This window comes from Orcinus orca, chromosome 13, assembly GCF_937001465.1.
Source record: "Orcinus orca chromosome 13, mOrcOrc1.1, whole genome shotgun sequence".
NCBI lineage: Eukaryota > Metazoa > Chordata > Mammalia > Artiodactyla > Delphinidae > Orcinus > Orcinus orca.
This window is the reverse complement of record NC_064571.1, coordinates 85,020,971-85,034,571: the sequence shown is the minus strand read 5'-3', so window position 1 is coordinate 85,034,571 and position 13,601 is coordinate 85,020,971. Positions and strand designations below refer to the sequence as shown.

The following is a 13,601-nucleotide window of genomic DNA, read 5'->3' as shown; positions in this document are numbered from 1 at the left end:
AACTGTTGGCCAGGGTGGGCGGGGGGGGGGGGGGGAGTGTAGGATGGGAACCAACTGTGGAGCACTTTGTTAGCTTGACAAGCATGTTCTCACATACTTTCCTTTTACTTCTCTTCTCTTGACTCCTGGTATGTGTTTGCAAATTGTATTTTGTGAGACTAGTGTTGTTTCCTAAAGTATATTTATTCTAATTTCCTCTCCAGATTATACTGACTTGGCCATGAGCACTGTAAAGCAGACCCAAGCCATTCCATATACTGGTCCTTTTAATTTGCTTTATTACCAGCTACAGAAATTGACAGGTGTGTATATTTATTGACATTCACTTAACTGTTTTCTAGTTTTGAGTAAGATAATTATATATCTAGGAAAGGATGTTAATTTTGGTATTTGTGTCAGAATTGCACAAATTTTCTTTGTACTTTACTTGGTCATGTTATTACCACCTCCAGGTGAAAATTTTGAATATACACTGATAAACAATTTTTAAATCTCATAATACTTCTTATTATGATCCACTTAAAATTCTAAAATTGTCAGTAGTCTTTGCTTCTTGTGTTTAAAATCTACTTTAACTACTATACCTAGAATTTATCATAATTTCTTTTCTTTGTTCAGTGAAAATAATTTTTCTGGTTCCATCAGTACAAACCCTTACAGCACGTTATATAAGAGTGCATGACCACTGGCCAAAGGCCAGTAAAAAGTAAACCTATTCTGTTTCTATATTAGACCATTTTGAATTAGAGATTTTTGTGTATTAACATCATGAGAGGTGAAGAGTTAAGTTAAAAGGCGTGGGCTCTCTCTGATAAGCAAGAACACTTCAGATCACAAAGTTACGCTTTCTATGAATATGCTGTTTGTAATTCATACAGTGAAGTACTGCCATAAAATAAAACAGTAGAATGTATCTTTTTTTACTTCAGAACCCCATGTTAGAATTATAGGTTATAACACAGGAAGTTAATAAAATACATCTGAATTAATCCTTAACTAAGAAGTTACTAGTGGGAAGACCAGAAAAGCCTTGTCTTAGACAACGGAATTTCCTTGTAGAACCTTTAAACTTATGAAGACAGATGGTAGAAGTGATGTAGTTGATGAGGTTCGTGTTAAATTTTAAGATGCTAGTCACTAAATCCCTTGTACAAACATAGGTGTCTGACAGTCACCAAAGTTTGCAACTGATAAGATGTTTAATGTCCAAGGTAAATCCTATCTAGTTATATGAATATTTATAATACATGTTGAGATCTTTTAGTTGCTATAAGCAATTAATATAAAACTTCGCTACTTGGGCTTCCCTGGTGGCGCAGTGGTTGAGAGTACACCTGCCGATGCAGGGGACATGGGTTCGTGCCCCGGTCCGGGAAGATCCCACATGCCGCGGAGCCTGCGCGTCTGTAGCCTGTGCTCCGCAACGGGAGAGGCCACAACAGAGAGAGGCCCACGTACCGCAAAAAAAAAAAAACTTTGCTACCTAAAAGCTGCCTATACACAAGTTATTAAATTTTTTTCATTGTGTATCACCTTATTTCAGCTGTCTCTATAAACAAATGAATAATTATACTCTAGAAGATTATTTTAAAAATTTTTTTATGCTGGCTTTCTCAAAAAATTTTTATTTATATACAATTTTGAAAGGTTACTTTCCATTTACAGTTATCACAAAATATTGGCTGTATTCCCTGTGTTGTACACTACATCCTTGAGCCTGTCTTACACCCAGTAGTCTGTACCTCCCACTCCCCACCCTTATATTGCCACCCCCAAAAAAACTTATATACATCTTACAACTTCTTTTTTTCAGGTGATGTAGAAGAATTAGAAATTCAAGAAAAACCTGCTTTGAAAGTGTTCAAAAATATTACTGTAATACAGGAACCAGGAATGGTGGTATTAGAAGTAAGATCATTTACCTAAACAAGAAGGGGAAAAAAGTTTTGAGTTCACATGTAAATGTAGAGAAAATTGGGTTCTTCCCAGTCAGGAAAAAAATTGTTGGAAAATATATATGTGTATATTTTTCTTTCTAAGATCAACATTAAATATAACATAACTAAGCATTTTCTATATAGTTACAGTAGCATGGAAACTAATAATAAATTAAGACAATATTTAGTATGTGAAATGAGCAGAGGTCTCTCATCTGAGTGAGTCTTAACAGATTTTGTGGTACCACAGGTGTCTTCCGTTATATCAAAAGGTCTTAAAATTATCAAGATAAAAATATAATTCTGTTACTTTAAAGCAAACAAACTTGTCATGCAACACTTCTTAAGAGAGTGGAATTCTGAAGATTCAAATAAGCAACATTAAAATGACCCAAATCCACAAAGGCTAGAAATCATTAATTTAGGTAAATGTGGTTGCCACTGTTAGAATTTTAAATCCATACTGGTACAATTTAGAACCCAGACACCAAATGACTTTGATGGTTGATTTTAATAGATTAGCATCCGTTAAGTTTAAAGAAGGACTTTCAAAGTGAATCCTGGAACTGAGTGATACAGGGAGATACTTTGTTGCTCTGCCTCAAGGTTGAATGTAAATTTCCCAGCTATATGGTCAACTATTCTGTCATACATATTATTTTTTAAAACAGAAAAAGATCTGTCAGCTCTGGTTCCACTGCAGTTCACTGATTTAAGTCTGAATTTGATTTATAAGGCTAAAGGTAACTGGAGAAATTATCAAGAGGAATAGTTATCTATAACATGAAGTTACATACAATAATATATAAAGTGTTATCTGAGAAAGGGGAAAGGTTGTTAGAGACATTAGTTTGGTTCTTGCTACCAAATAGTATTAGAGAATGCATTTTTTATTCCCTAGAATTAACAGATCAAAGAAGATCTTAGAGGAAGTTTTTCAGGTGACTCGTGTTGCTCGTAAAAGTACTCTTTGGAGAGAGAATTAAAAGAAGGGGGTTACTCATTCCTGAAGTAATTCACCTGGTCTCACCCTAACCTGGTGGACATGGAAAACTTTCTTAGAGCAGCGGGCACATGGCACAGTGTCAGGGGATCTTAGGCTTTATGTGAGAAACAAAAGTAAAACCTTAAAAATATTACTGTCTGTGCTACTAAAATATAGTGACTAGGGATTTGAGTTTGAGTCACAGAACCAGCAATTAATTACTGCTTATGTTATCTTGCGCAAGTTACTTTTGAGTCAGTTTACTCCTTTATGATGAAGATGTGAGAGTTAAATGAGATAATGCATATAAGACACTTGCCACAAAGGACATGCTCCGTACATTTTAGTGTTGTTTAAAAAAAAAAAATTAGAGAATTCCAGCATTACTAATTAATTTCAGTAGACAAAGGGTTTACTGAAATTAATTAGTAATGCGAATCAATTTGAGAAAACAGTTGATTTCAGTGAAATGCTAGAAGCAATAATCCCACACGTATAGTCCGTGGATGGGTGGTAGTGATTGCAGTTTTGGGGGTTGGCTGGGTTGTACCTCCCTAATTCTGCCTCTTGCTTTTCAGTGGCTGGCAAACCCTTCCAATGATATGTATGCAGATACAGTAACAACCGTGATATTAGAAGTCCAGTCAAACCCGAAAATAAGGAAAGGTACAGAATTACTTCATTTTTATCACTTCTTTCATTTCTCCCATGGTTCTTTGAAATAAAAAGCAGAAAACAAGAGTCCTAAAGAACTTAAAATATCCTGATTTTTTCATCCTTGTAACATTTAAGATATGATACATGCATAACAATGTGTATTACTAATATTTTACTCTTTGTCCTGAGTCTTCGTTCATGCTATAAAAACGTGGCTGCAGTTAACACGAAGATAAGAATCTCTTAGTAACAGTCCTCTTAAAAACAATTTAATCAGAAATTCCAAAATATTGCTGAATTGAGCCAGAATGTCTAATAGGAAAATATGCTGCTATATTTGTGTTGAATAAAACTTGTTGAATAGAATGGAATTTCCACATGGGACAATTTTGCAGTAACTTTCTTTCCTTTTCTAAGAAGCAATTTTCAATCAAAGAAAACACCAATGAAAATATTTTTGTGTCATTTCTTTATAGTTTGATTTTGTTTTATACATAATTCAGTGTAACACATTACAGTGCACATGTACGGTAGCCCTTTGTGTTCCTGTGGGAAGAAGCCACCCTTGAAGTATTCCGGGAAGCCTCACATGGCAACAGGTCTCTGATAGAATACTTTTGTTTCTTAAAATTTTTTTTATAAGTAAGCAAATAGTTAGTTCTTTGATTTTAGGAGAAAGAAAGCTTGGGTAACCACTTCATAATCCATCTGCTTATAATTGGTCACATCTATAACATGAAACTAATAAATGCCTAGACAAATCTAAATTATTCATCTAAGTTACTGGTAAGTTTTTGAATAATAGTCATTGTAAAATTACAATTTGGACACTATTTGATAATTTTAGTTGAATTAATTAGTGGGTAATGGATGCCCCTGTGTGCCTGTAACATAAGAGATGGAGCTGTGCATTCATACAAGCCACAGAAGAACGTCACACCTTGGATTCTCACATTATGTTCAGTCTCACAGTCTTCGCCCCAGGGGTACAAGTACATTCATGCCAGAACAGTTTTAAAGGCAGTTGTCGGTTTTCTGTTATTATTTTACATTTTTCATATCTTAGTTGGTAAAAATATAAAAATGGGGGGCTAGGTGGGAAAGAGGACCTTTTACCAAGGTCATAACTAATTCGTGGTGCAAAGTTAGGAGCAGCGAAGTGGGGGACAGGATTAAGTGCAGAGACCAGGAGTGAGAGATCAAGGCTGGAGCACATGAGCCGGCCCACCTCCCCACGCTGACACCCAGCTCTCCAAGAGCACGGCCCCTTCGCTTCGTAGCATGGTCTCGGTCACTTGGAATCGAACGCTTCTGAACTGAATTGTGTTTTAACCTCCAAGGTTGCTTTCTGTTCATTAAATTCTGATAACTCTTTTGTAAAATGAAGTCAGATATTTATACTTTACTGAAAAATGAAATTTCTATGCGAAAATGACACTTTTCCAAGGCCAGTTAGGATGTTGTGTGGTCTTCGGGGATGTTAAGTACCTGAGCTCCTCTAAGCCCATTTCCGCACTGGGTGGCAGAAGAGGGGACCCAGCACGTGTTGGTGTGAGATTGTCAGCTATGTTGTCAGGATGTCATCTGCTGTTCCAATGAAGACTCCACCTAATGATTGTGCTGAAAAACCGAAAAGGTGTCTGTTGTACAGGAAGGAATACATGAGCTATCGTTGCTTGGTTTGACTTTATCTTGGGTATTTCTCTTAGCGCTCTGGTCCAAAGTGAAAATATACCTTTACTCTGATCTGCACTAGTGGAACTAAAAATAATCATCCTGCTATTAGTGATCCATCTTAAACTAATTATAAAAACATTAGTTCACTAAGTTAAGCCTCTGGGCATTTCGGGAGAGGTTCATTGCTGAGAAGTCAGAACAGGCATTTTCCATGAGTGACTGTAAAAGCTAACTGGCTGCCTCATATTGCCTGGTTTCTCCCCACTTTGTGGCGTATCGAGAGTGGGATTTTATACTCTTCTGGGTAATGAGGTGCTTCCTTATTTTCTTTTTTTTTTTTTTTTTTTTTTGCTGTACGCGGGCCTCTCACTGTTGGGGCCTCTCCCGTTGCGGAGCACAGGCTCCGGACGCGCAGGCTCAGCGGCCATGGCTCACGGGCCCAGCCGCTTCGCGGCATGTGGGACCTTCCCGGACCGGGGCACGAACCCGTGTCCCCTGCATCAGCAGGCGGACTCTCGACCACTGCGTCACCAGGGAAGCCCCCCTTTTTTCTTTTAACAGTCATTTGACAGATGCTTACTGAGCACCTGCTATTATTATGGGTAATGGTATGGGTATTATTCTAGGTGCTTAGGGTACATCCATGAACAAAGCAAACAGATGCTGGCCCTGTAGGAGCTGACGCTCTAATGAGGGCTGAGCAGCTTGATCGGGTTTGGAGTGGGCACAGATGTGTAGGGCTTTGTCGGCCATTTTAAGGCTCTGGACTTGTAGTCAGAGTGAAGTGGGTTACATTGTAGGGTTTTTTAATTACTCTGGTGTTTATTGAGAGGAGATTGTTAGGAGGGCAAGTATGAAAGCTGACAGGTTCCAGTGAGGAGCTTTTGTGGTCATGCAGGTGGGAGATAGAGGCTCAGGCCAGGGTGGAAGTGGTGGAGGTAGCAGAAAGTGGTTGGATTCTGGAGAAAGTAAAGCCAGCAGTATTTCCTGAAAGATTAAATATGGAGCGTGAGAAAGGAAACAGACAAGGTGAGTTTTAAAGAGATAAGACAGTGACCCGAGGTGTGAATATGATACATCAGTATGGAAAGTTGTCCCCCGTGGGGCTAAGTTATTAAACAGGGGTTTAATTAGTAGTACTTGCTCCTTCAGAAGATGAAAAAGTATCACAAGGACTAGCACATACCCTGTCTTCAAAGTTGAGGGTGTTCATTCTGTATATTTATCATTTAAACTAATTGGCTGTATCCTATCCAAATTTGATATTTTAACATGTTAGAGCAGAGTCAGCAGCTATGGCCCCTGAGCCAAATCCAGTCCTCCACCTGATTTTTGTAAATAAAGTTTTATTGAAACACAGCTATGGGACTTCCCTGGCAGTCCAGTGGTTAAGACTCCGTGCTTCCACCCGCAGGGGTCACAGGTTCGATCCCTGGTCAAGAAACTAAGATCCCACATGCCGCATGTCATGGCCAAAATGTTTAAAAAAAAGAAAAGAAAGAAACAGCCAGCCCCATTTGTTTATATGCCATCTAATGCTGCTGTCTGAGCTACCACCGCAGGGTTGAGTAGTTGCAGCAGAGACCATGTGGTCCACAAAGCTTAAGATACGATCTGGCCATGTACGGAAAAAGTTGGCCAGCTCTATTCTAGAAACACTCACTTCTGTGAAACACTCTGATTCTTCTTTGATAGCATTTGCTCCCTTTTCATTTCTTAGCCTGCTGACACTTTGGTCCAGATTCTGGAAATACAATTATATCTGTATCTGTGTGTGTGTTTAGCTCCAACTTCCATTTATATATAGTCCCCCTGTTCTCACTGAGGACACATGAGAAATCTTATACATTTTCCAAATGTATTCTTTAATGTCCTTATATTCCTTTACATTCTTCTGTTTCACACTCTACCTGTTTTCAGCATGGCTGTGCCCTGTTTTGACACATAGACCTAAGGGCAGAGAGATGTATGTGTATGAGTGTATGACTTCACATTTAGTATAATCTCATGTATCTGAGGAGTTTGTCATAAACATTAGTAATAAATATATACACACACTTTGAGAAATTTTTTTTTTTTTTTTTTTTTTTTTTTTTTTGCTGTACGTGGGCCTCTCACTGTTGTGGCCTCTCCCATTGCGGAGCACAGATTCCGGACGTGCAGGCTCAGTGGCCATGGCTCATGGGCCAAGCCGCTCCGCAGCATGTGGGATCCTCCCGGACCGGGGCACGAACCCGTGTCCCCTGCATCGGCAGGCGGACTCTCAACCACTGCGCCACCAGGGAAGCCCTGGAAAATTTCTTTTAATAGACAATTTCATAGCTTAGATGTTTGCTTTTTAATAATGTGTTTTATGAGATTGTTTTTACATGTCAGCTAATTGCTTAATACTTAACAGAATTGATTATAATTAAAGTATAAAAGTTTTATTATATCGTTTTCTTGGCTGGCATTTAGTTACTTGTATATTCAATTAAAACCGATGAATTTAAAATTAGAGTGACTATGGTCTGAACTATAGAACAATTTAGGAGAAATGACAACTTGGCTCTTTTCCACGTAGAGTAGATTCATCACAGTCAACTTGAGAACATACACATTACTCCAAAAAGTAACATTGTGTATCTTTTAGCTATAACTCCCCACACTCCCCACTCTCCCCAACTCAAGGCAACCACTAACCTACTTCTGTCTCTCTGGATTTACCTATTCTGGACATTTCATATAAATGGAATCCTACAAAAGGTAGTCTTTTGCGTCTGGTTTCTTTGACTTAGCATAATGTTTTCAAGGTTCATCCATGTCTTTCATAAACAACCTCTCCTGGCCATGTGTTGTGTTTTTATTGACACTCTAAGGTTAAAACCTGAAACTATGACGTTTGAATATACTAATGAACAGCCGGTTAGCTTTTCATGCCCAGGGGATTGTAAAAATATAGAATTGTGTGGCTGAATTCAACTACATAAACAACAAGCATAAAGACTTTGAAAAAAAAAAAAGTTAATCCATGTCATAGCATGAATCAGTACTTCATTCCTTTTTATGGCCGAATAATCTTCCATTGTGTAGATAGAGCATATCTGGTTTATCCATTCATTTGATGATGAACATTTGGATTGTTTCTACTGTTTGGCTATTGTGAATAATCTTGCTATAAACCTTCATGTACAAGTTTCTGTACAGACATGTTTTCATTTCTCTTGGGTCTATGGAGTAAAATTATCGGGTCGTATGTTAACTCGCTGTTTAACTTTTTGAGAAACTACCAGTTAATTCACTGTTTTGTTGCTGGTGATGAACTGGGAGGTACTTAGTGATATTCCCCAGGCAATATTGAAACTTCAGATCAAGTATGGCTCATCTTCCTGAACTGTCAGATTACTTTGTTTTAGGGGAAAAGCTAAGTAATCTAACTGGCAAGTTATTTTAAATATTTTATTAAAACTACTGTAAGTGCATTATATGTAGTAGAATTGCTAAATTTACTTAATATTTTAGATAAAACAAAAACTTCAGAGGTCTCTGAGGATGGATGTGCTCCTAGACCTCTTGGAGTTCTAATTTCACTCACTTCTGCTCATAAATATGGAAAAGACGGAGAAACATTGGAAATAAATTTTTAAATAATCTTAAATGCACTTGTGGTTCCTTAACAAGAACATGAAATAAAGTGATGAAAATATCAATTTGCCTCAGCAGGTAGATGCTCTGTATACATTGTCACTTGAAGGATTCGACAATTAACCACTTTGGTTTCTCAGCAGCTACATTCTAATTATTGATTTGGAAATTATTCTAAACAGGAATTTGGAAATTGAACCCTCTGTTGCTTTTCTCCCCAGGTGCAGTACAGAAGGTTTCTAAAAAATTAGAAATGCACGTTTATAGCAAGAGGTTGGAGATCATGCTCCAGTAAGTGTTGCATACGTTACCGCTCAACAGGGTGCCGGGGGTGGGGTCAGACAAGGTCACTTAACTGGTCTGGGTGCCTCTGTTTCTATCAGTGAAGCAGTTTGAACCACTTCCTTCTAGCTACACTCTCTAGCCAGTTCTGAGAGCATGTGACCTGCTTGGTCAGCCACTTCCCTGTGAAATACGTTTCACTTAATATAGAGCCTCAGGATGCTTTCCCGTGGCTGGAGTAGCTGAATAAAGCACTGTTATCAAGGACATGTGCTAAAATCTTAACCTAGTGTTACTATACCTTTAAGAATTATTATACGTACTTACTTCCCCTTAAATGTGAATTCCATGTTAAGAATGTTTTTTAGACTCTTCCCAGTAAATCTGTAAACTATGAATTACCTTTAAACTCATTTTTCTTACATGCCAAATATTAGGTCTTTCCCCTTTCCTCCAGTACTTGTTAAGCCTGATTTCAGAATGTTTTTTTCCAAATAAAATAATCATATAAAACTGTTTCTTGGGACTTCCCTGGTGGCACAGTGGTTAAGAATACGCCTGCCAATGCAGGGGACATGGGTTCGAGCCCTGGTCCAGGAAGATTCCCCTTGCCGAGGAGCAACTAAGCCCATGTGCCACAACTATTGAAGCCCAGGCGCCTAGAGCCCGTGCTCTTCAACAAGAGAAGCCACCGCAATGAGAAGCCCGTGCGCCGCAATGAAGAGTAGCCCCTGCTCGCCGCAACTAGAGAAAGCCCGCACGCAGCAACGAAGACCCAACGCAGCCAAAAACAAATGATAAATAAATTTATTTTTTTAAAAAACTTTCTTAGTGGACAACTACAACTTAAGCTTATGTATTGTACCCCAAAAAGGAAACATAAAAAGATTGAATTTAGTTTTATGATTTCAGCATCTAGCACAGTGCCTTGAACATATAGCAGATCTCTCAAATACTTGTTGAATAAATGCTTCCATTTTTAAATTTTTTATTTTTTATTTATTTTTGGCTGCATCGGGTCTTTGTTGCTGCACGCGGGCTTTTCTCTAGTTGCAGCAAGTGGGGGCTACTCTTCGTTGCAGCATGCAGGCTTCTCTTTGCGGTGGCTTCTCTTGTTGTGGAGCACGGGCTCTAGGCGCGTGTGCCTCAGTAGTTGTGGCATGCGGGCTCTAGAGCACAGGCTCAGTAGTTGTGGCTCGTGGGCTCTAGAGCACAGGCTCAATAATTGTGGTGCACGGGCTTAGTTGCTCCACGGCATGTGGGATCTTCCCAGACCAGGGTTTGAACCCGTGTCCCCTGCATTGGCAGAAGGATTCTTTTTTTTTTTTTTTTTTTTGGCAGGCGGATTCTTAATCACTGCACCACCAGGGAAGTCCCAATGCTTCTGTTTTGAAATTGAAAGTTACTTAACTAGACGTTTTGAGGTGCTCTGCATGTTTGGAGATTTTTATGTTAACACTTCTGTTCCTTCCTTTCCTCAAAATTCCACACTGATAATCTTTTAAAGCAGCCATTTCGTGGCTTTTAAAAAATGAATGCTAGGCTTTAAATGGTGACTTTGCCTACAGAAGCCGTCACACATCTTCAGAAGTGTTCTTGGTGTTGTCATTTTGATTTTAAAAAGCATCCCTGTCATACAAACTAAAAAGCAGGCACCGGTGCAGGAGCGCTGATTTCCATTGCTAGTAAAAAGGCAGCGGGTTCTGTGTTGGTTGGTTTCCAACCCTGTGGCTATAGCAGTCCCAGGTCTGGGTGAAAAGGGCTCCTTACCAAAATTAATATAGGTTAAGATAATGTATATAAAGTGCCTAGTGCAATGCCTGCTGAATGGAGCATTCTTAATGAACGATAGCTGTGTATTTCACCTGTATTATAAAATGAACAAAGTATGTGAAAATAAATAATTAAGAAGTACATCTCAGGGGTAGATACAGTCAGTATTCTACTTCAGAACTAGGGCCTATCTTCAATATTATTTCTCCCCAAATATATAAAATTGTACTTTATATATTTGTAAAGCATTTTCCCCTAATACTGCATCTTTGTTTGTCTTAAGGGACATATTTGGAGAAGACTGTGTTAGTGTAAAAGATGGTTCTATCCTTAGCGTCACAGTGGATGGAAAAACTGCTAACATAAACTTGGAGACACGGGTATGTAGCTGTTCATTCCTACATTTTAAGACACTTGGGAGATAAAGTGAAAGCAAAAATCATCTATTTTGCAGTTTACTTTTGCATTTTGGCGTTTTCTTCCAGTTTTTTTCCTACATTTTTTTAATAGATTGTGTTTACGCTATCATATGTCAGGTTTTACATCCTTTTTATTTCTCTGTCATAAGCGTTTTTCCACTTGCTACATATTACACATTTCCCTTGTCTTTATTACTCCACTGTTTTCCATTTTCATAATGGAAAGCCTTAATCCACCTCAGCATTTCTCTACTTTGGCATCCAGTTGATTCCAGACTTTCAGAGAAGCTGCTCTTCTGTTTGCAGCAAGATCCAAGTGGCTTTTCCAAACAATAGAATTTGAGAGCGTGAGGCCCACGCCCACCGCACCAGCAGGCCTTTTATAATTATTTCACAAGCATAAATGAATAAGTATCATCTTCCTTGCGGGGTTGTTTTTGAAGATTACAGCAGTTCATCTACTAAACAAGTAACATGTTTGGGGTTTCTTCTGTATATTCTTTTGAGAAAACACTAGGTTTATTTTACCTTGATAGAAAAATAAGCTAAGAACATAAACAAGTAATTCACTAGAGAAGACATATAGAGAGCCAGTAAACATATGAAACAAATGTTCAGATCAGATCCACTAATAATTAAAGGAAATACAAATTGAAAGTATGAAATATCACTGTTTTGAGCTTATACTGGCACAGATTAAACAGTGATATGACCCAGAGATGGTGAAAGAAGAGGGAAACAGTTATTTTCCAGTGCCACATAGGACAGGGAGAAGGTTGTACGTTAGGTGGTGTGTTCTTTCTGCAGGGCGGTTTGGTGATCTGCATCAAAAGCCTTCAAAAAGTAAATACCTTTATCCACAATTCCACTTGCAGGATTTAACAAAGAAAATAATTAGGCAAGTGAGCAAAGATATATATATACAAGGATGTCTATTTTAGTATTGATTAGCAAAACTGCAAGAGACCTAAATTTCCAAGAGTAGGATCTAATAAAATAACTGAATAAATAATGTGTATGATGTACCCTTATACATGGAATACTATCTATACAGCCACTAGAAACGATTTATTCAGGTGCAGAGTTGTCCACCTATACATTATTGAGTGGGGAGGAGTTACAAGATAGTCAATGTGCTGAATTATCCCATTTTTGTTTTGAAGAAATACACATGTATAGCCAGAAGTCTAGAAGGTTATGCACTGAAATGTTAACAGTGATTTATCATTAGGTCATAGAATTAAGGGTATTTTTTTTTCTTTCCTAAATTTTTACATGAGGGATATTTACTGTGTGATAAAAATTGTTTTAAACAGCATAGTGTTTTGTAGTTGAGGAGTAACTGAAAGATGATTAGTGAATCTAAACCAAATTTAATACCAAATGTTGATTAGATGACCACATCCATTGCTTGCTAAGTAATTTGTGTTGCACAGACTAGATTCCTTGGAGTATTATTTACTAGATCCAAACATGGGCTTTGAAGTAAACATAGTTCACTTGACTTTCCCTTTATTCTTTTTTTTTTCCAAAGTTAATCTCTAACAAAGTCATCGTGCTCTCGGGAATGTCTCTGCATCCAGGTGCAGACCCACAGGTGTGCAGTGATTCTGGCTCTTAATAATCAAGGCCCCCCACCCCTATGGGAAACGATTGTTCTTAAAGAGCATTAGTTTATCTTCCATATAATAATTCTAGACACTTCCATTGAAAGGCATGTCTGTGCTCTCGTTTTCAGACTGTAGAATGTGAAGAAGGAAGTGAAGATGATGAGTCCCTCCGAGAAATGGTGGAACTGGCAGCCCAGAGACTATATGAGGCCCTCACGCCAGTTCACTAATAACCTTATGTCTCTGTAGATGTTAAACTTTTTTGTAATGCTTGACTCTACTTCTGTTACTTAAAATAAAATACATTAATTTCTCTGGGGTAGCCTGTTTACTTTTGATGGCAAATGGCCTTTATTGCAGCACCTATTTGAATACTGCTAAATTACCAACTCATTGTCCATTATTCTAGCACTGCTAAATTAACTGCCGTTACTGATTCTGCTTCTGGGGTTGTATGCAGCTCCCACTGAAGAAACCTTTAAGATCTGCTCATAGCAGCTGAAACAGAATGTATTATTGTCCGTTTTCAGGAAGGAAATGAGTGATGGTTTGAATTTTCGTATCCATTTTCTGAATTTGAATTAATAATTACATATTATCACTTAAAGTTTTAAGCCCTTTTTCTATTTCTTCCCTC

General features: G+C 38.1%; 1 protein-coding gene across 6 annotated transcripts in view; it reads left to right on the top strand.

Annotated features, from left to right (window-relative positions):
• Positions 1–13,279, top strand: part of CPSF3 (cleavage and polyadenylation specific factor 3) — a 43,331-nt gene extending 30,052 nt beyond the window's left edge. For all 6 annotated transcript variants that reach the window (XM_004274899.4, XM_049695911.1, XM_033437478.2 and 3 more), the window contains 6 exons: positions 204–302; positions 1,814–1,908; positions 3,501–3,588; positions 9,102–9,171; positions 11,219–11,315; positions 13,093–13,279. In XM_004274899.4, coding sequence (XP_004274947.1) covers positions 204–302; positions 1,814–1,908; positions 3,501–3,588; positions 9,102–9,171; positions 11,219–11,315; positions 13,093–13,194 — 551 coding nt within the window. In that variant the 3' untranslated portion in view covers positions 13,195–13,279. The remainder of the gene's footprint in view (positions 1–203; positions 303–1,813; positions 1,909–3,500; positions 3,589–9,101; positions 9,172–11,218; positions 11,316–13,092) is intronic.
• Positions 13,280–13,601: the final 322 nt, after the last annotated feature.